At 40.6% G+C, this 22,216-nt stretch overlaps 1 protein-coding gene across 1 annotated transcript in view; it reads right to left on the bottom strand.

Moving 5' to 3' along the window:
* Window positions 1-40: 40 nt before the first annotated feature.
* The window catches only part of LOC138209305 (complement C3-like), a 28,972-nt gene continuing 6,796 nt past the window's right edge, over window positions 41-22,216 (bottom strand). Inside the window, exons 13-44 of the mRNA XM_069167789.1 lie at window positions 19,535-19,650; window positions 19,277-19,420; window positions 18,847-19,062; window positions 18,488-18,688; window positions 17,876-18,031; window positions 17,309-17,438; window positions 14,954-15,022; window positions 14,460-14,753; window positions 13,936-14,245; window positions 11,872-11,957; window positions 11,277-11,416; window positions 10,972-11,181; window positions 10,617-10,677; window positions 10,200-10,283; window positions 9,919-10,122; window positions 9,343-9,418; window positions 8,793-8,955; window positions 7,968-8,081; window positions 7,681-7,837; window positions 6,758-6,921; window positions 6,390-6,545; window positions 6,120-6,179; window positions 5,769-5,859; window positions 5,422-5,473; window positions 4,824-4,911; window positions 4,478-4,567; window positions 4,037-4,142; window positions 3,621-3,710; window positions 3,437-3,520; window positions 2,784-2,864; window positions 2,101-2,248; window positions 41-809 (exon numbers count right to left, since the gene is read on the bottom strand). Coding sequence (XP_069023890.1) covers window positions 665-809; window positions 2,101-2,248; window positions 2,784-2,864; window positions 3,437-3,520; window positions 3,621-3,710; window positions 4,037-4,142; window positions 4,478-4,567; window positions 4,824-4,911; window positions 5,422-5,473; window positions 5,769-5,859; window positions 6,120-6,179; window positions 6,390-6,545; window positions 6,758-6,921; window positions 7,681-7,837; window positions 7,968-8,081; window positions 8,793-8,955; window positions 9,343-9,418; window positions 9,919-10,122; window positions 10,200-10,283; window positions 10,617-10,677; window positions 10,972-11,181; window positions 11,277-11,416; window positions 11,872-11,957; window positions 13,936-14,245; window positions 14,460-14,753; window positions 14,954-15,022; window positions 17,309-17,438; window positions 17,876-18,031; window positions 18,488-18,688; window positions 18,847-19,062; window positions 19,277-19,420; window positions 19,535-19,650 — 4,286 coding nt within the window. The 3' untranslated portion in view covers window positions 41-664. The remainder of the gene's footprint in view (window positions 810-2,100; window positions 2,249-2,783; window positions 2,865-3,436; window positions 3,521-3,620; window positions 3,711-4,036; window positions 4,143-4,477; window positions 4,568-4,823; window positions 4,912-5,421; window positions 5,474-5,768; window positions 5,860-6,119; window positions 6,180-6,389; window positions 6,546-6,757; window positions 6,922-7,680; window positions 7,838-7,967; window positions 8,082-8,792; window positions 8,956-9,342; window positions 9,419-9,918; window positions 10,123-10,199; window positions 10,284-10,616; window positions 10,678-10,971; window positions 11,182-11,276; window positions 11,417-11,871; window positions 11,958-13,935; window positions 14,246-14,459; window positions 14,754-14,953; window positions 15,023-17,308; window positions 17,439-17,875; window positions 18,032-18,487; window positions 18,689-18,846; window positions 19,063-19,276; window positions 19,421-19,534; window positions 19,651-22,216) is intronic.

Genomic DNA, 22,216 nt, shown 5'->3' with positions numbered 1-22,216 from the left:
GATCTTACATACAAACATAAATTCATGAGCACACAACAGGTCAGCTTGAAAATGTTTTATTATTTAGTGCCTTTAACTGTAAACAATTTATATCATTTTTTTTTTTTTAGAATCAATAGTAAAGATTGTTCTTCACGTAGAAAACTAAACACCCAGAAGTTAGATAACCTTCAGCAATAGAACGTGTTGTAGACACATATGTAGTAGCAGAAGGTCATTTGAAGTGTTTTAACTTTTCAAGGTCACAAAGTTATGTTATGGATAGCCATCAGTATCATCTGCATATGAATCAGTCAAATTCATCGATATATAGACTTATATACTGTAAACACTTGTCAACTTGTTTTTCTCCAGTATATTATGAGCAAACAACGGTCTTGCTTTGTATTGTTGATGCTTCTATAAAAGCGATAGGTAAAACCCATGAAGGAGCTGTTATGTGTGCTGCATTCAGTTTGGTTTTACTTCTTCCTCCTCCTTATTATATCTTCACGGTAGACAGTAACCTTTAACGTTTGTTTTTATAACCGACTCCACTTTTAGTGGAAAGTGGGGAGTTGTTATTGCACAGACTGGGATGAAAAGAATCATTGAATACTGTTATTTGCCATCTTAGCAACACGGTGGCCCAGGAGCACGGTGGGTGATTGCTGCTCAGACGCCTCTACAGCCTGCAGCCGTTGACAGACAGTTCATTCACCGCAGCATTAAGACTGTCGCACTTCGCTTGCAGACTGTGATTACTGGAGCACTCTGCAGTCGCCGGCCAGAGTTCCACCCAGGTGTCTTTCCCCAACATGTAAATGAATCTGACACAAAGTGAAAAAGGGAGGAAAGAGAGAAGCTATGTTTAGGATATGCTTTTAAGATATCAGAACCCTGTTAGTGATCATTGCCTCAAGTTGGATGCGATCTCTTGATTTGGCCTTTTGGGGGCAGCAGAAGCAATTTGTGAACACAAAGCAGTCATATCAGGCTCTAATCTAAGTACACGGTCTACAGCGCATGATGGAAGTGCATGTATGACGTGTCCAAATCCAAAGTTGCTGACAATACAATAGCAAAGTTAAGTGCATGGTTCAAATGGGTTGAATTTATTCTCTTAATCAAACATAGGTGTGTTTTTTGGGCTGTAACATGAAATAAACCTCGTCTCCAGAAGGAACACTTTTTCCTCATTCACAGATTAAACAGAATGATGCGCACAATAAAAATGTTTCCCTTTGTAATCGTATTGTTTTTAATCTCTTGCATGTTTCTGCATTGCTGCATGTCCCTGTAACAAGAGAGTCAATGTGCACTTACCTACGTACAGTATAGGCACATCATTTTAAGGGTGCATCTTAATAATGTGCCCTTAAAATGAGTGAAATGCTGTAGCATTGACATAAAATCAGGTTTTTGTTAGTCGATTACACAATCGATCGCCGCCTCGAGGTAGCAACACGCCGTCATACCATCACTGCTACAATAACCTCTAAACTGAAAGACTCTTGAGGTGCTGTGAGCAGCCAGACAGCCTCCTGCAGAGGTCTGCATTACGGAGCAGGATTTGGGGTGAGCAGGGTAACTTCAGGTTTAACTCTAGGCTTAAGAGTTACAGAGGCAGTTTGCTTCCTACATCGCCATGGTTACTGACGCTGCAGGCCTACCCTGCTTAACATAATGGATCGAAACATAAAATTACTGCTAAAAACCGAACCATCCTCTTGGAAAATGGCATCATCAATTGTAGAAGATGGAGCTCGGTGTGCTGATAGTAAGAGTCTGCAAACACCGCTCTTTTTATGAACATGCACATGGCTAGATTGAGACACTCTGGGTTGACTTAGCGCGTTGATAACCACCTCTATTTTTCTGCTTAGTGCGATACATTTTTTTAGGCTTGATTAAGCCACATAACGTTAAGGTAACCAGGCTATTTGGAACCTGCTTTGTTTTACATGCCCCAGGTGTCCCATTATTTTTCCACCCATGCACAAAGTCAGAATATCCAACTGTCTCTTACACTGCAGGTAAAGAGCAGGTCGTCTCACACTTCCCTCTCACTGCTAGCAAAACATTGTTTTTTGAAAGTAAATATTTTTTTTCTGTCCTCACTTGTTGGTTTCAGTGTCGATGTTCCACTGGTCCTCTTTGGGGCCGATGATGAGGTACCGGGAGTCCTGCTGCAGGCTGAGTCCATCTCTGCAGCCTCCATGAGACATGAAAAACCTCTTCTGACCCACTTCAACATCTGCCTCCACACCTGGGTGGTAGATAAAAAGGAGATATGAAACAATGTATATCTTAATTATTTTTGCATAACTCAACAATAAACCCTGACAAGAATCAAGTGAGAATTTGGGTCAAGCTGATCTGATCTTATTTTTCTTCACCATTTGAAAAAAAAATGTCATTGGTGATGATGTTCCTTCAAGAGTGTATCCCCATTAAAGAAGGAAATTAGGGAGCAAAGATACAGAGAGTACTTTTGTTAATCAGATTATATACTAAAACCAATTATAAGTGCTGTCCGGGTAAAAATACTGTGGTAATTCCTGCTTCTAAAGATCCCAGTTACAACGTATAAATTGTTGTTTACTGTAAATTTGGACATTGTGATAACAAGTAACAACCAAAAACAGGGTCTGAATGAGAATAAACAGGAGCATGTACAGCAGTTCTCGCATGGCTTCCACTGAAAAGCATGTTGGCCAGCTAACGTTACACATACAGTGCGACATCCGGTGTAAAAGCATGAACCTGCGAGACAGAAAGTGAGGATTGTTGCTGAGACTCACCCAGTTTGATAACTTGTGTAATCTCCATCTCATACTTGTCGTAGTAACTCTGACTGACATTCAGCACCTTCACCTGGAAAACTGAAGCACAGCTGAACGTTCGCATCATGCCGTAAAGTGGACCAATCATGTAATGTGTATGGGTGTTTCCCTAGCCCGACAATAATGACAATAAATAATGTCATTGTTACTATAAAAAAAATACAAGTTCAGTAAAAGAGGAGCTCAACGTGTTTCCACCCTCTCAGAGCTGAAGACTACGGTTGATTCATTTATCTGTATATTGTACCAAGACTTGTAAATCATTCATCTCGTCTTATCTTCTCAATAATGCTGGAGTTATCAATAAAGAAAAGATATTAATGATGAAACCCCCTGGCGATCTTTAACATCACATGCAGTGATTAAAAAAACAAAAAAAAACAAAAAACAAAACAGTGTTCCAAAAAGCCATTGATTCTCTGTGGAGCTCATTTCATGCCAAATGAAGTTTAACCTTCATAGCTGCATTGTTGCTTGTAATAGGATGTTTAATGCACTAGTTTTCTTTTCATCAGAAATATTTAAAAATAAATATATAGAGGTGGTTTTGACACCTCTGCCATTTGCATGCACGCGTGTTAAAGCTGTGTGTGTGATAGAGTGTATCGTACCGTGGTGTAAACTCTTGCAGGCAAATGTCTCTCTTTCTGCGTTGGGGAAATTGTTGCTGTCGGCTTTGGAGACACAGCAGTCACCTGCAGATTGTGAGCGCACAGACAGTAAACAGACAATAACAGTCAACCTAAACACAAACACATGCACCGACGTGCCGCTGCAGACGGATGCACGCTTTACCCTGCGTGCAGCGGCAGACGTCGTCTCTGCAGATCTGAGTGAGCGCCTCCTTGTCCTCGCTGGGAGTGTAAGTACGACTGCAGCGGTGGTCTGTGGTCAGAGACAGGGGAGCGATATACGATTAGTTTCCAACCTTACAAGTCAAACAGTACATATTCCACATTATAGGTGTGTATGGTAAGGGCCAAATCTGATTATATTGTCTCATTTCAGGCTTTTTACGGATGTTTTCGAGATTCTGGGATTGAACTACATTTTAAAAAGCCTCACAATGATTTCGTCCAAAATTGATCTTGAAAGACTGGAAGGGACGAAGGTGGGACTCAAGGTTGATGCACAAATTCACTGCTCCACGAAGTATTTCTTCTATTATCATGTGGATATCTATTTTTATGTCTAAGGTTGTTTTAGCCTACCTGGGTTGTAATACTCATAGACTGTAACTGAGGATGGCTGCAGGAGGCCAACTCTGAAGCTCTGCTGAAGCCTGAAGATCAGGATCTCTGACTCTTTGTGAGAAACCTGAGAGGAAGAGAGGGAGGGATGATTTAGTGCAACAAAGCAAATAAGCAGTAACATTATATTTTTTTAGTTTAACAAGCCAGAGCTCTCAAAGCTACCAAATAGCCAGCACTGTGTAAAAGACGTGTTGACTGAGTTACACCCAGAAGACTTGGTAAAAGTTACCCAGATAATGCTGTAAATCTACTTCCTCGAAGATGCACATAAATAGAGACATATATAAATGCAAAAACAGAATTAAACTGATCAATTTTTAAACGGAGGAATAATTTTGTAAGTAAAGCTCTGTCTGGCTGCACTGAAATGAATCAGACTCTGGTTAGGAGTGTTGTTACCTTAAACAGGTGGATGATCAGGGAGCCTCTGTCACTCAGGTTATCCACAATCTGGAAGTTATTGATGTAACGGTCCACTGAATTGGACAACTGGAAACACATATATCACAATTAGTAAAGCATTTGCAACCTGATAAATAGGTTTAATATTGATAAAAGAAAGGACTTTTTTTTTTTTTTGCTTCAATTATAACAACTTAATTGTTTTTCTTACAAAATAAAAGCAGGAACTAAATGTAAAATAAGTGGAGATCTCCAGGACACAAGAAAGCTAAAACTTAACCTGGATAATTTGTATCCACGTAAACCTTCAGATTATTCAAGTACTAGTACTAAAACTGATTACCATCTCCAGGTCTGAGTTTTCTGGGGTGAAACCTGTGGGCAGACTGATATCAAGAACCACCATCCTGACATCTCTGGGTCCTAAAGCCCTGCACAAGAGGGAGAGAACAGCACTGTGAAGGACAGTAAATCTGAGAGAACATCAATACACAACACGTCAGCCACTGATCTGATGTGACTCCTCATGTATGTGAGTAACAGCGTTATCAAATGGAGTCAGAAAAACAGAAACATCTATCATGAACAATGGAGGTACTAGTTATCATGGTGATACTTCACCCTTCAAATAAAGAGCTATTTTGAGTGACAAGAATATTGCCCACAGAGTCCTGACCTCAACATCATGGAGTCAGTCTGGGATTACACGAAGAGACAGAAGACACTCAGATGGACTAAATCCACAGAAGAACTGTAGCAAGTTTTCTCAAAAGAGGCTTTGACCAATCTTGAAAAACTGTGCATGTGTACTTTGGAAAAGATAAAGGCTGACCACACCAAAATGATTTATTCTGTTCTTGGTTATTGATAAATAGAGACTATTCACATTTATTGGTCCCTGAAAGTTCCCACAGAGCTGAACATCTATAACAACAACTTACCTCACTTTGATGGTCATCTGGTAGGACTTCTCTACATCTGCTGGAGGCTTTTCTGTTATGAGGCAGAAACAAAGCTTTAGTTAATGCATAGTTTTAAATCCTATCTGCTTTACTTGAACGCATGTAATACAGCGTATCAGTTTAAAAGTCTCTCTGCATCAAGCTATTCTGTCAAGTTGTAATCGCGGACTGTTTTATGCTCTTTGTTTCTAACATAAATGAAAAGGAGAATTCTATTTCACGACTTTTTGACGATAAAAGTGACTTTACGTCATCTGAGATGGAAAGAAAAACAACACTGAGGACCTTAGACATCCTGCATAAGTGAGTGTGATAACTTGAGCTACCGCTGGATTCTTCGATAGTGACGCTGAGTTCAAAGTCCCTGCAGGGCATTTTCTCGTCCACCTCATGGAGCTGGTTGTAATAGGTCACCACCTTGGAGGAAATTCAAATAACAAAAGAGCAAAAGACACAGAACAGAAATAGATGAATCTAAAATGCATCATGGGCAAATGTAAGCATTAACATAAGGAAATCAATCAGTTCAAAACTACATCTTTCTGCATTTCTGTTTCCCCATGCCATGAAACTAAGTGAATAAGCCCAATATGGAATCACATAATTCAGGTGATTGTCCATTTATTTGCATGTCTGTAAAAAAACTAAATCATTTAACCTCTACAATGTTACTGTACCTCCAGTATTCCCTCTCCGTTTCCTCGAGCCTCCACTTCCAAATCAAGATCAGTAGGCAACTACAGAACAAAAGCAAAAGAGAAGAAGAGGAAAGTGTCAGTGAAACACATCTAATAAAGATACATCAAAAGTACACAACCTGGTCTCATTTCACCCAGTAGTACTCCATATGTCCTCTAAGCTCACAGTTTGAGGTTACAAAACTCATCCCTGAGCTGCACTGAGTCTCTTGAACTTGTCAGGGTTGACAGTCTTGTATTGTCTCTCACCCTGGAGGAGCGAGCAGCGTAGGCTGTCTTGGGGTTGAAATGGTAGGGGATTTGCCTGCGTCCTTTTATCCTGATGTCCACATCCAGACTGATGTCCTCAGGAGGAGGCTTGTTGATCAGGTACTCTGACAGCGCCTGCAGAACCACCATGGTGGACTGGGAGAGGCCAGAGAAGGAAAACAGAGGAACACATAACACATTTTGATAACATTGTCATCTTTTTACCTAAAGGAATATATTGTCATTTGATCAGTGCTATTTGATTAACAAAATGATAGCTCTTTATTTATTTTTACCATTTGGTATGATTTTAAAAAGTAAAGTTAATCTGCAGAATATCTTTCCGCTGAGCCTTCCCCTGCTCGTACCTGAGTCGAGCCAAAGCCTCCTCCTATTCTTCGCTGGCTGTTCAGCCATTTGAAAGGTGCTGCTGCTTCCTTCATGTGTCCCAACTTCACCAGAGCCAGCAGGGCATAGCCGGTCGCCTCCAGCGTGAACAAGGTGTTTTCTCTGTCGGGCCAGTAGCTGCCACCTGGAGGAGACAGAGAGGACCAGAGAGACTCTCTGTGTAAGTTAATGGAAGGGGCGATACATTATCATCATCTGTTCTAATAGAGGCCGCACATATTACAATGATAGATCATTGCACCAACATGGAGCCTTAGACCTTCTCTCTCCTTCAGACACTTTCACTCACCGTGCTAACCAATTAAAATCCAGGAACTTTCTGATGTGAAACAACCTTGTTAACCTTGAACAAATGAACAAAAATACCTCTGCAGCTAATTTAATACAACCAGAAATGATCCCTGACATGTGCAACATGGCCTTTTCGGTAACTGCCACGAGTTCAATATCTGTCTAACTCCTCTATTAATACGTGTGCATCATCTACAAGCCTAAGCTGTACAGAAACCTGGAGACAACGACGACAGAGAAAGGTGGGATACAGTAAAAGAGGAGCAGGGAATAACTTAAAATAACTAATGACTCAGCGTTTTATTTACTTTAAACAAAATTCATAAGAAAAAAAGCATGTGAGGAAAATAAGTAACTTAAAAGGATAGTTTGACATTTTGGTAAAACAGAAGTTTGCTTTCATGCTCAGACTCAGATATGAAGATGAATTCTGCTGTCATGATATTAGGCCAGAGCCAGTAGGCGATTTCACTAGTTTAGCATAAAGGCTAAAAAAAAAAACAATACCAGAAATTCTGAAGGAATAGAAAAAAACTATATAAGCTGGACTTTAAAAAGTTATTGTATAAATGAAACAAAGTATACAGGATACCTGGAGCTGCAGCTCTGAATAAAGCCGGTGTTAGGGTCGAGGGATAAGGCGGCCCCAGCAGAGCCAGCGCATAGGAGGCGATGGCCACCGTGTACGGCCTCCTCCCAGTCATCACCAGAGCTCTTTTCAGGTACTCTGCTGTCCTATGCATCGCCAGCTACAGCAGACAGGCAGGGTAGAGCACCAATCATAAACAAGGACTTTTCAAGCAACAAATCAACAGAAAACTGAAAATAGAAAGTAACTTCTCAACAAACAATACCGTTTCTTTTTCTTGTGTAAATTACCTCCATATCCACATCTGGATCGCTGCAGCGGATCGCAGCCTGCTTGGCCTCAGCGAGTGCTATGAGGACGAAGGAGGTCAGCGTTGTCTCTGGGTCGTCACCACGGAGACCGCCCTAGGAGAAAGGGGTTGTATAAAAATCTTGAAACTGTAAAACCACATACCACAACGTGAAGTGTAATCTCTGAATAGCTGCTGTAATTTACTGTATTGTATATTTATTGATCACCCTGTTTTTGTTTTGTTTGAATTTTTTTGTTTTTGTTTCCCATAATGCCTTTAAAATGAATATATACTTAGTCTGGTGCAAGCTCCAGAATAATTATGGAATTTGTTGATGTTTAATCATAATCAGTAAACAAAAGAGCTAGTTTAGAAAGTCTGTTTTAAATTAGTAAAATCAAGTAGTTTGTACAATTAAGTAAAAGAAAAATGTAAAATATCCATAAATTTACAAATTCTTGAGTGATGATTGGATTTCCTCATTCAGGCTTTCATTAGTTATGTTCAACCTGTTTTGATGTGACATGTAGGAGCATAATGAAGCCAGCTGTCTATTGGTTACCCACATATAACAGCTGTTTCATCAAGTCATCATTTAACAAAATATTTAGGACTCCAAGATACAAAACGATTGAATCATAAATTCAGTTTATACTCTGCCTCGAGGCAGTTATTATGGTAATAGTTAATTTGAATGAATTAACAGGGAAACACAAATGTGTGTGTGTGTGTGTGTGTGTGTGTGTGTGTGTGTGTGTGTGTGTGTGTGTGTGTGTGTGTGTGTGTGTGTGTGTGTGTGTGTGTGTGCCTTTCAGTGTCTCACAGTCATGGTTGTAGTGTAAACTGGGTTGTCCTCTCTGAATCTTCCGGTACCGATCTGGTGTTTATTCTTCACCAGGTAGAGCAGAGGGTCGCACACTTGCTGCTCGTTGATGCCGACGATGGAGTGAGCCATGGAGAACACTTTCACCACGTACGCTGTGATCCTGACATTCAGTGAGACTCCGATTAGCCTCCAACTGGGTCACTCATGTTGTGTGACTTGCTCTTTGTATCTGATATATGAAGTAATGATTCAATACATTTCATTTGCTTTTCTATGGTATTTCATTTCAAATCTAGCACGGTCAAAGATGATTGCATGGATGTATTCAAACTTTTTTTTGTATTAGTTCTATTTATCTAGTCACCTAATATCTTATGGTTGTTGTGTAATAATCCACATTAGAAAGCCCAAGCCCCCTTCCTCATTGGTTTTCCACATCACCACTGAAAGTGAAATAATTGTTGCCTGTCTGGTAGATTTTCTTGTAATCAGCTCAATGGTTTTAGAGGTGTAATTAGAAATGTAAAATGGGATGTTAAAACAGTACCAGGTACTTGGTCCTTCGCGACTGTAGGGTGGGTAGGAGCCATCAGTCTTTCTGTATGCTAGCTGGTTCTCATAACCTGACAACATGAAGACATTAAAGATGGGAAGGAAGGAGCGAGATGTTTGAACTTACTCCCGATGAAAACACAACTTGTTCCAAAAACACACCCATCTATTATCCAGTTAGCTTATTAGCCATCAACCTATGAATCTGACTCGCCATTAACCACTCTGCATATTGACTCATGATGAGTGGCATCAGTCCATCCACTGATCTAGGTCATTCATGTAAATAGCATTTAGTTACCTGCTTACATCATCCATCCATCCATCCTTCAATTGAACTACCCATTTGTTCATCCATCCATCCATCCATCCATCCATCCATCCATCCATCCATCCATCCATCCATCCATCCATCCATCCATCCATCCATCCATCCATCCATCCATCCATCCATCCATCCATCCCTCCATCCCTCCCTCCCTATCTATTTGGTTATTTTCATTTTGTTATAGATATCCTGGTTTACAATAATAAACACTAGATATCCATGTTTCCTTTCCTCCTGTCTCACCTCTCCTGATGTATCGGATGGCCTCATCCTTGCGCTGCACCCCTACACTCTCCCAGCTGTTGCTTCGTTCCAGGTAGAGGGTGGCAATGAGCGGCAGCGTAATAGAGGCCAAGTTCTGCTCCACACAGCCGCCAGGCATCCGGATCAGAGACGCTAGAGAGTCCTCACTGATGGAGTTATCAATGCTGTCTGCCAACACATTTCCTGAAAGGACAAGAGAGGAGGAATCAGGAACTGGCTCATTCTCTGAGGTTTATTTTTAATCTTTATTACCGACTGACCTCTGACATTGATTAACGTCTCTGGCACAGAGTTTGGCACGACTGATTCTAGTTCGATTTTGCCAAAACGAACCGTCTGCGTTCCTGTAGTGAAACATAATGACAGCAAATACAAGTTTTTGTAGTTTGTAATTGTGTTTACATGATTTAAAAAAAACAACAACATTGGGTGCCTTTGTTAAAAGACTCAGACTGGACCAGTTGAACCAATAACACTTTAACCCAAAACTTGGAGTTTAAGTCAGAAACCAAATTGAGGTGGACTAGAAAGTTCTAGTTCAGGTCAGAATAGATCCTTAAGTTTGTGGAGCTTCAGGACAGAAATCTTAACTTCACATTGTTAATAGAGGTTTGTAACCCATTCGTGGCTGATTCAGAGTAGGAAACAGGAGATTTCTGCAATCTACCACTACTTACCTCCCTCAGCAGACGGGCTCAACACTACACTCCACACTTCAGTCTTCTGCACTCCATCCATCTGTTTGGGTCAAGAAAAGAGTTCTTAAAAAAGCAGAAGTTTGGAAAGTCTCTTAATCATTAAATCACTTTCTTAATACCTACATAGAAATACATATACAGGAAATCATGGCTTCATTGAAGGAGGGTATCATACCTTTTTATATTACATTATATCAACTTTTCTATTCTAGCAGCTGATTCTATTTATGTACAAACAAAGAATGTTTAATTGATTGATAGAGGGGACAAACTCTCATTAACGTTTTACCCAGATTACATTGCAATAATATTTTCTTCATAAAGACTGACTCACCACCACCCGAAGAGATTTCTGGATGCGGTCTCCTCCCGTCAAGCCTCTGCCAACCACCATTACCTCCAGAGGAAGTTTCCCGACCACCAACGGCACGATGGTATACGGCACCACTACAGAAGAGCCGGCCAGCACCGTCACTTCCTGTGTGTTTCTCTCCTTAAAAGCGATGCTGCACATGTCTTCTGTCTTCATCAGCACAACTCTTACCTGAACAGAAACCGGTCAGAGAACTGTCAGAAAGTTCTGAAGAAACCTATTATTTACTGAAGAAAAAGGAAATGCAAAGAAGGCACATATCTTACATGCATGTCATTTTTGCCGTAGTTATGGACCACAGCTTTGATTTCGACCTGTTCATTCCTCGCCACTGAATATGGCAGCTTCAGGTCCACAAAGAAAGGTTTCCATGCTCTGACATTGTAAGGCTCCGCAGCACAGAAACCTGTAGACATTGCGAAGCAGTGCAATTATTAGGCCTCACTGAAGTTTACTGTTCACCATTTTTCATTTACAGATCTACAGAAATATCCGTTAATAATCAACAATTCAATTTGTTTCAAGTCCTTTTTGGTTTGAATCAACTATTGTTGCTACAAGTACATTATAACGTATTAAATTGATGTTCAATTTAAAACAATACCAAAAAGAAAGAGAGTCCCAAAATGATCTTCGAACATGGCAACTTTGCCACGTACATGTCGGGGCTCTGTATGTAGGGGCTGTCAAAAATGAATGTGGGACACCCCATATTTTTTTCTGCAAATAATGTTGCATGCTATTTTAATAGCTTAAAAGGCAGATTTGGCATCATGAGCCAGACTTTGGAAAGTGTTGTAAGATTTGTAAGAGCCTCTCTATGATTGGGCATCTTGACTACCACCCTCCTCGTCCTCCTACCTGTTTGAGGTGATGAACTGACAGCCAGGACTCCCCACTCGGTGATGCTGTCAGGTAAGGCGTTATGCATGTTCTTAGTGGCCAACCTGTTGGTCAAATCATGTTTCTGTCACCAGCAATTTGGTCCAAAACCACTGCTTCATTTCAATAAATGAAACATGACTACTTCTATTGAAGAGCTGGCTAAATATTAATTTACAATAAGACACAGAACAAATAAAAATTGAATTTGGAAATAAAAATAAACGAATCAAATGACTCAATAAACTGCAGTTTGGGTTACAAAGTTTCAGCAAACAACTTGTAAAACATTAACTTGGTTATAAACAATAACTGTCCACTGATTTCACAACGCAAACAAAGACATGACACAGATAGTACAGAAATCACACAAACACACACACACACACACACACAGAATAACTCGGATCAATGTTGTGTTGATTTGTTCTGCACTTGAAGCTGTTTGTTCAGCTGTTATCACTGAGCAGACATGATGCAACTCAATGAATCATCAGTCAGTCATAGTGCAGCAAATATCAATGGCTGGATTTAGATAAACCCAAATGATGCACCCAATTAGTCCGTTCCAGCATTTTAGAAGGTATACTGTGCAACTTGGATAAATGTCCAGACACTGGATACACAAAGAAATTTGAGGTGCACACACAGCTTAAAATCTGATGATGCCCCGTTATTTAAAAAAAAATTGCAAATGACTGTTTTCTCCTCGTCAGTGTCCGTATAAGAGGGAAAAAAAAAATATATTTATCAAAGCAACATACTTTGGCTATGAATTTTTTAAAACGAGCATGAAAACAAAAAAACTTGTCAAGTCTGAGTTTTGTAGACACTCCCCCGTGCTGTTTTACAGAATCTGTCAAATTGCAGAGTTCAGTTTTAGTGACGTTGGAAACTACATTGTGTGCTCCTGTTGCCCCACCAAATCTCTACATCATCTGTAAGGAAAAACTTGTTCACCAAATGAATTACAAACCCAAACAAACTGAGTCACACTGCCAGCAGAGAGTAAACTGCAGTCAATTGAACACACTGAACTTCAGTTGAGACCTTTACACTGACACCCATATCGCACTGAAGCTTCTCAGCAAAGACTATTTTCAGGTTCACCTGTTAAGTAGCCAAAACACACTTAAAGCATGCATTTATGTCTTTATGGATGTTTTGAGGTTAATATCAGGTATTTTATAAGTTTGAAGGTAAGATGATGTTTTGTACTAGTCAGATTTGTTGCTGTTTTTTTAAGTACCCAATAGACATGTTTAATACAAAAAACAACATCTTTAAAACAGAATATTTTGCTGCTTTTTTCTGTCTGTGTCGAGGTGATTTCATAATGAGGTCATAAGACAACATTTCTCTGTTACATAAACGTTTAGGCTTATGCACCATTTAATCTGTATTATATTTGGATGTTGCATTTTATTTTACACACACAGGCTATTGTTTCATCTACATATTTCTGGTCCCCTGAATTCAAACTCCCCAACAAGCATCATGGACTCCTGAGTTTTAAAAAACAGCAGAAAGAACAGAAGTTAAACTCTAATGTCTGTTTATTGTGAAGCACTTTCATCAGGATTCAGAATCCAGCTATTCTGCGGCTTCACACTGTGATAATTTAGGTCAGATGTTATTTATATGCAGGTGGAAACACCTTCTCAAAACCTGCCCTCTCGACAAATACCTTACACATAGATTACTTGGATTTTTGTGGTGCGCTGCCTTAAGATTTACTTTGACTCCGTACTGTTGTTTGATGATCTGACAAGCATTTCGTATCAAGAATGCAGACTTTTCCCAGAATCCCACCATTTTTCTAAATTCTATTTACATTTGTAAATTGCTATGTCTTTATCTTCAGACTGATTCCCACCAGTTTTTGCTCCTATAAGAACCTATTCACTGTACAAGTATGAACGCAACATATCAATATAGACCAAACATGAAGAGTGAAGCTGCTCCAAGAGGAAGATGCAGTTTCAGTAAACTAGTGAGAATTTTGTGCCTCAGATGTAACCCGCGCTGTGGTGTCTTACTCACCCGTCTGTGTCTGCCTGGCTGGGCAGGTTAAAGTCTATCCACAGCCAAGACTCGTAGAACTTGTTACGCAGATACACTTCAGTCTCGTGCAGGTACTCCCCCTCTTCCTCCTCTTCCTCCACCCATGCCTGCGTCATTGCTCCTTCCACCATTGTGTCTACATGCATTTTACTATAGCTCACTCCAGGATCAGGAGGTCCACGCTCTCGCATAACTGATCCAATTCGTCCAGGTAGTCCATGTAGTCTAGGTAGTCCAGCTCCTCCAGGTTGTCCATATTGTATAAATTCTCGAGATAGTGATTCCCAATCTATTTGAATACATTCATATGATTAGCAGGTGTTTACCTCTTATTACTTATCTCTAATTAATACTTTGAATTCCCAGTTTGTCATCAGAATAAATGTTTCATTTATAATACTTTGATTTATGACCAAACACCTGTTGAAGTAATGACATCACCATCTGCCTCAGCTGCGTTTTGTGTTTAGCACTGCAAAGCAAAGCTGAGGTGCAATAATTACCAAAGTCAAAGCCGGAGGAAAGTAATATCTCTCTTGCTTCAGGATCGAAAGGAATATTGGGCCTGGATGGACGGGGGGTGGTGTAGGGCGCTGTGGTGATGGGTGGAGGGGTGGTGGGAATCTCGGTATTAAACACCTGGTCCTTGTAAGTGGCGCAGCAGTAGCGGAAAGCCAGGATGCACTCCCGGCCTTCAGTGATGTAGAGGGAGCGGCGCATGCAGGAGTACGGCATCGGGATCCCCCTGAGGCCATCTTTACAGCAGCGACTCTGCAGCTTCTCCTTGTAGTGACCCTCTGGAAGCAGAGAGGTGGGAGAGAGGAGGCCAGCAGAGTCATCAGGACGAGTAATCCAGTACTCAGTATTGAAAGTGAAGTTAAACTAAAGTAACCAGAAGGACTCTCAGTCAGAACACATCCCCAGGCAGTCTGAGAAGTGCTCCAGCATAGCTGTTTGATAAAAAAAAAAAAATCTTCTGTAAAGAGAGGACACTCACCCAACTGTGCTTTCCGCTGCAACAGTTCAGCAGAGCGCCTCCTTCTGACACTGCCTGGACACTGCAGGGCTGAGGACAGGAGAGGAGAAAATACCTTTAACCTTGATGTACAAATCCATAATCATTTTACCTATATCACAAACTATCCTTTTAAAAATGAACATTGCATAAGTAGAGCAATTTTGATTTGGTAAATCAGAATTACCACTAATAGATATAGAGTTCAATGGATAAGTTAATGGATACAGTTTAAACTGATTCAAAACAAGCTGAAATATCTACTTATGATTATTTTAATTTTTAGCAGAACATATTCAGGGTTTTCAGTTGAGAGTTATGGTATCAATGGAAGTTTAAATGATGTTAGTGTCTCTTCCCTTTTGTAAATAATCAACATGGATAGTACAGGCACAATAACTGCTATTAAAGGCAAGCTCACAGTTTAGAACTAATGGCATTATATCAACCTTCAGTATGTGTTACTGTTTTCCACAGTAGCTTTGGGTTCTGCACTTTTAATTATTGGTTACTTTGAATGTGAATCTCGTGTAAATCCAAGCTGTGAGTCACTGACACAGATCCCTGAGGGGTTATAGCGAGAATTTTTTTGAGGACTTCTTTTGTTCCCTCTTAATAGATTTTGTGTTCTCTTGCATACCTTCACAATATTTTGCCATCCTTTGCAATAGATTTTGCGTTCTCTTGCAGTATGTTTCGTTCCCTAGCAATGTTTTGCTGTACCTTGTAATATTTAGCTTATAAAATAAGTTTAGCATTCTCTTGCAATATTGCATTCCCTTGCAATATGTTTTGCTTTTTTTTTTTTTTTTTTGTCGTAGTATTTGATGTCTCTTCTCAATAACTGTTTCATCCTATTACTATGAATTTGGCACTTTGTGTGTTGTGTTAAACCTTGTACCTTTAAATGGCCTGGTCACAGTGTATTTTCCTCTACTCCAGTCCGGTTACGTAAAGTTGTATCAACAGTAGGGGGAGATGTTTGGCCTGTGGTGACCCTTTGATGCGTGCACATGTAAGCATGTGTTTGATTAAAACCTTTCACATCTCTTTTTGGAAGACTTTTGATGCAACTTTAAATTACAAACTGTTTATTACTTAGATTTTTTTTTTTGTCGCTTTCCCTTTGAAATCTATCTTCACCCAATCTTGAGTGTTTAAAGTTGCAGTGTAGGTCCCTGATCATAAAAAATGAGAAATGAAACAAAGAAAATGTGAATGAATTGGATTTTATCAGCTTGTCGGTTTCTGCAGAACGCTGCAGGAAGGCTTCTGACCGGTACACATAAGTGTGAACACATTTCACTGATCTTCAAATGTCTAAATTGGCTACCTGTCCAGTATAGGATTGATTCAGAAATGTGTATTATTTGTTTACAAGTGTTTAAATGAAAAATCTGTATGACTGCCCAAGCTGACCGTGCAGCTCCTAAGCTTTGGAACAACCTTCCCCTTCATATCAGGTTGTCAATCTCTTGTCCGCTTTGAACCAGCGTTCAAAAGCCGTTGAAAACCTATTTAAGTTTTTATGTACTGATCCTACATTTTTGCAAGTCTATTTGACTGTTTGATAAATGTGCTATATGAATAAATTTGACTTGATTTGACTAGTTTCTCTGACTGTATTTTTCCATCTCAGTGTAGGAATGTGATTGTCGGGGCATTACAATGGCGTCCTGAACTTTGGCTCGTAACGTCTGTTATGCAAGCTTTGTTACAAGTATAGATGCAGACAGTCCAGGATTCCCAGAATACCTGAGTTTGAAGGCCAGGATAGGCATATCCTTCTTGTGAAGAGAGACAACAGCCACACACAAGAGCATTTGATATTCTGTTTGTCCTCGGACGAGTCTGTCAATATACATCGCTATTTGACATAATCAAGTTGGTCTCCCCGGACTTCATTTTGTAGAGTAGGCCAGATCCTCGATTTCTATGACATAAACTAGTCAGTGTTTTGCTTAACAGCCTGACTGGAGAAGGTAGAATAAGTGAACATCTGCCTTCACCCGCAATATGTGAACAATATGCAAAGTGATATCAACTTATGTTTATTTATATTTTACCTTGAATCGTAGAACTTTAGTAGCGCTTAAAATGGCACTTACTTTTAGCACTTTGTAGTTTGGCTTTCTTGAAGAAGTTGTATTTTCTTGATTCTTGTTGTTCTGGGTTTTGTACCCTCATGGTTGAAATACACTTATTGTAAGTTGCTTTGGATAAAAGCGTCAGCTCAATGAAATGTAATGTAATGTTTAAAAAAATGTGTTTTCCTGTTTGTTTGTTTTACAGTATGAAGTTGAGATTCTCCTATCACAGGAACAGACTCGTACATACCTTGTCTGGTTTGTGTTTTGAACCCAGCACTGGAGGCGTAAAGTAGTCCTGCATCTGTAAACACCCCTTTGGCATCTCGGCCTCCCCCTCGTGTGCACCCAATGTCTCCATGCTCAACCACGTCCCACATCTGAGCAAAAGGTTATTTTTGTAGTTTTTATTTTGTTTTGTTTTGCATTTCAGAGGAGTGGTAACACTTTAAAATTATGTTTTGTTGGTACACATCCAAACATAACCTCGTGATTGGTGACACCATATCATGTCACACAAATTGTATTAACTAATGTTCAAAATTATTTGAAAAGAAAGGGTTGCTTCTTATTGTTGTCACTTTTGTGGCTACAATATTGCAATGTGCAAAATGAAGAACTTGCTTTTATGTTCTCATAGTTATTTTAACTAGCTTGTCATATTAAGCATAAATCTCTCTCTGTATAATATTCATAAGAAGAACATAAACATATTATGTAATATTTATTTACTAAACGCCTTTGCCATTTTTTTCAGTCTTACGTTAATGGATATTATAAAACACTTCCACCCATAAACAGGTATACATATACAAACCTTCGTCTGTGTTAGTCTGTCCCTTTTGAGAAGATACACAGCGTTGTCCACAGCCACCAGGCTGACCTTTGCCCCCGGGTCACCTCTGACCTGAAAACTAAATGTTTCCCCGGGCGTGTGGTCTCTGTCTCTGCCGTCCACCGGACCAACTTTAAGCTGTAAGAGAGAATACACGGAAAAAAAAAGAAATCAACACAGCAATAAACAAAAGACTGAAATCAGAGGATAATTTTGAATGTGCATCTTCATACGGCCTTTCTTGCTTCAGCTTAGGATCAGCCGCATTAAAAAGGATGCAACTCAGAATGTAAGAAAAAGGCTGACATTATAATTTTATATACTTAATAATTATATAACATTGAATAATTATACAATATTTAATATAGATGTTTTATGCGCTCTGATTGGTCGGTTTTGGTCTTTCCATAAGATAAATTAACATAACGTACAGCATATTAACATTATTACAACTCAAGCCTCACAGAGCCAAACTTGACCTATCTTCACACATACCTGCTGTACCTGGCTGTGATCAATACTGTGACTTTTCCAAATATGGAACCACCACTGTAAGCTCTGTCTGTCACGTCTGAGATAAAACTGCAGACTCACCCCTCGGGCACAAGAATCGGCCACATCTATCCAGATGGAGTCCGACACCACCTCCTCAAGTCCAAACCAGTTAATGCCGTAGAACGCCACGAAACGAAACGATGGCATCATCTCTGGTGTTACTGTCAGCCCAACGGTGTTGACCACCTGACCAGTTACATCCACGCGCTCAGCAGTTATGATTTTGCCTTTATTGAGGACCTGACAGAGATTTAGGGAGAACGACAGGAAATCATATTTTTTTATTTCTTTGATTTTTTTGTGGTTTTTTTCTTTGATTTTGTCTGACAGCTGATTGTTACACTTCTCCATTTTATTTGATATACTGTACTGGAAATATGATGTGCGGTTCGTCTCACCAGGTAGGTGATCTGTTTGATGACTTCTCTGAGTTCCTGCTGTGCAGTAACGATAGTGAGCTTCAGGGACACTGTGTCACCTACAGACACTGTGTTGGCTCCTGTGGAGATGTAAAGGAAGTTCTTATCGCGCCGGTCAAAGGAGACGTAGGGCTGAACAGTGATCTGATGTCTGGCCTGCTGCTCTGGTCTCAGGCCAGCTTGTGTGGTTTCAGCCTGGGAAACCAAAAAAAAAAGAACTTTACTGTCAAAAGATTTGTGATAGTTTTGACTTTATAACCCAAAAATGGATGTTCTGTTGTCCAACAGCCGTTTGCAGTCCACAGTGCTGCACTGGTCAAGATTGTAAGACCTCATGTCCAATATGGATATGAAAAATCCACATTGGTAGAAAGGTGATTGTTTAAAAGTAGCTTGCAGTCATACTAACAGTGATGGTTTGTATGCGTTGCGTGCTGGGCATGTTAATGGCAGCTACGGCGGTGCCGTAGGTGACAACCAATGGTGTGTCCAGCATATTCAGCTTGACTGGAACGTTATGGGCTGGGGAACCATCATGGTGGAGCACCTGGATCTGGACAGATTGGAGATAATTTCTCTCTGTGATTTCATGCATTATATTTTACTGACATTTTTACTCAAAATTAAACCATTGCAATTGACTTAAAACACATTGGATAGTCCTTACTCTGATATCCAAAGGCAGGCCCGGTTTGAAGTATTTCAGTGTGTCTTTGAAGAATACAACATAGGGAGACTCCACAATTTTAATGCCGGACTTTTCAGCCTCAACCAGATCACTTCCTGCACAAGTGGGATTTGAACTTGTATTACCATTTGTTGCAGCATTACAAAGGAATACAATTTTTTTTTTGCAATCCCAGTCCAAAAAAGTTGAGACGCTGTGTAAAATGTAAATAAAACAAAGCGCATAAATGCATTGATATGCAAATCATGTAAACCCATATTTAAAAAGAGCATTTCAGAGAGGCAGATTATTTCCTAACATCATCCATGGAGAACAACGGAGAGGAACCAAGGTATAACTAATGTTGTACCCCCGCCTCCCTCCTCAACTGGATAAACAAGGCATAACTATCTTTAATCTCCACAGAATCACCAGCAGAACCACACAACAACCCATCACCTCCATCAAGATCCTCCTCACCAACCCAGACCAAGCTGCCACTTCTCCACGAAGGCTTCTACGTGGACTTCTTCCAGTACAGAGTAAAGAAGGCTTCGGCCCCCACTGACTGTCAAACAATGTTAGCAATGGCAACAGTTCAATCACATATCCACCAACTGCACCAACCCGGTCACATGCCTCAGATGCGGACAAAACCACCGCCGTGCGCCAAAGACGAAAGAGAAGCAAAATGTGCCGACTGTGCAGGCGAACACTCTGCTGCTGCCAAATCATGTCCAGTATACATTTCACACATGACCCCATCAACCAGGAAACCATCATCTGCCAGAAAGCCCCCCCCAGATCACACCCCAATCACCTCCGTGATGACCGCAAGAAACTCGCCATGGATGACAATTAAATAGAGGACATACTCAAAAGTTTGATTTTGATTTGATTTTATACACTTTATTAATCCCCGAGGGGAAATTTCTTCACTACAGCAGGGGGGGGCTCTCAGGGGGGAGATGCTGCAGCAGGCTGCCACTAGCGCGGCGCCAGGTAACCTGACCTGAGGTGCATGTTTTTGGATGATGGGAGGAAGCCGGAGAAGTATCAGGAAACACACACAACTCAGCCTGTAACCCCCCCCCCCCCCTCTCTCTCTCTCATCTCCAGGACCAACACATCACCTCATCTGTACTCACTCCCAAAACGGCTCTCACAACCTTTCTACACATAAACATCAGAGAAAGCAAAGAATAACATGTCCACCTGCTCAACAATAAAAACATCTGTCACCTCAATAAAGAAAAGACTTCTGACACAACAGGCAAAAATCCCGATACCCGGTTTCAACATCGTCTGAAAAGAACGACAAACAGGACCCGGAGGAGGAGTAGCAATTCTCATTAAAACATCCATAGACTTCATCGAACTGGATTTTGGCCTATCATCCCAACAACTAAAAGGAAACGAATGTATCGCAATACAAATGGAACACATACTGATCAAACATAGAAAACAAACTCAAGAACATCACTCTGGACACAACAGTTACTAACACAGCCAACCCTGCTCCAGAAAACCATCCACTCACAAAACATGTCACTACTCACGAAATACAACTACACCTCAAAAAGATGAAAAACAAAGCACCCGGAGAAGACGGCGCTGACATCATCCTCATCAAACAGGCACCAGTCACCTACCTTCAGCACCTTGGACAGCTCTTCTCCACCTGCCTCATAACCGGCCATTTCCCCAACCCTGGAAAACTGCAATTATCACCATGATTAATGAACCAGGTAAAGACCCACACATCGACACAAGCCTCCTCAGCCACATTGGTAAACTCACAGCACGCCTCACCACCCACATTGAACATATGGGACTCTTAGGAATTCACCAAGCTGATTTTAGGAAAGGAAGAGCCACCACAGACAACACCCTCTGCCTATCAGAAGACATCCACCGAAACTTAAACAAAAAATAAATAACCCTTGCAATATTCTTCGACATTGAAAAAGTATTCGACAAAGTATAGCACAACGAACTCAAATACAGATTACTGGACACCAACCTGAAACTCCCAAAACCCACCCAATCCATCGTCTCCAGCGTCCTCAACAACCGCCAAATCAAAGTCAAAGTTGGTTCCGCCATCTGAACACCTTTCACCCCCCAAAGCGCAGTCCTCAGTCCATTCCCCTTCCTTCTGTATATCTCTGACATCTATTACCCCCCCCCCCCCCCGGAAATACATGAAATCAGCCACAAACAACCCTGCCCTCCAGAAAACCAGAAAAGGATGAAAGGAAACACTCAACACTCCTCTGTCATCCATCCTGCACCTGAAGAACAGCACTAAACCATAGAAACCCTGAACCTGTCACCTCCCTAATCACTTTCTCACAGCTGAACCATAACTGCATCCCCGATAATCTTCATAACCTGAGCACAACCTTTGTTTGGTTTTGTGCCTTGGTCCACATGTGTTGCTACCTCACCTCCCGAGTTCTCCCTCCACCAACAAAGCGAACCTAACATGATTAGAAAAGGGCTGAAGCCCTGAACTATCCAATCAGGTCCCTGTTATTCTAGTCTAGTCTAAACCACTCTATGAAAGATTGTGTGTGCAAATAGTGCAACAATCTAAGAATAATGTTCCTCAGCATAAAATGACAAAGCATTTGGGGATTTCATCATTTACAGTACATCATTTCAATAAACGATTCAGAG

This window comes from Embiotoca jacksoni, unplaced genomic scaffold, assembly GCF_022577435.1.
Source record: "Embiotoca jacksoni isolate LCO1_2020_lvr unplaced genomic scaffold, fEmbJac1.0.p SCAF_4, whole genome shotgun sequence".
Taxonomy (NCBI): domain Eukaryota; kingdom Metazoa; phylum Chordata; class Actinopteri; family Embiotocidae; genus Embiotoca; species Embiotoca jacksoni.
Note: the sequence above shows the minus strand (reverse complement) of the source record. Positions and strands in the feature narration are given on the sequence as shown.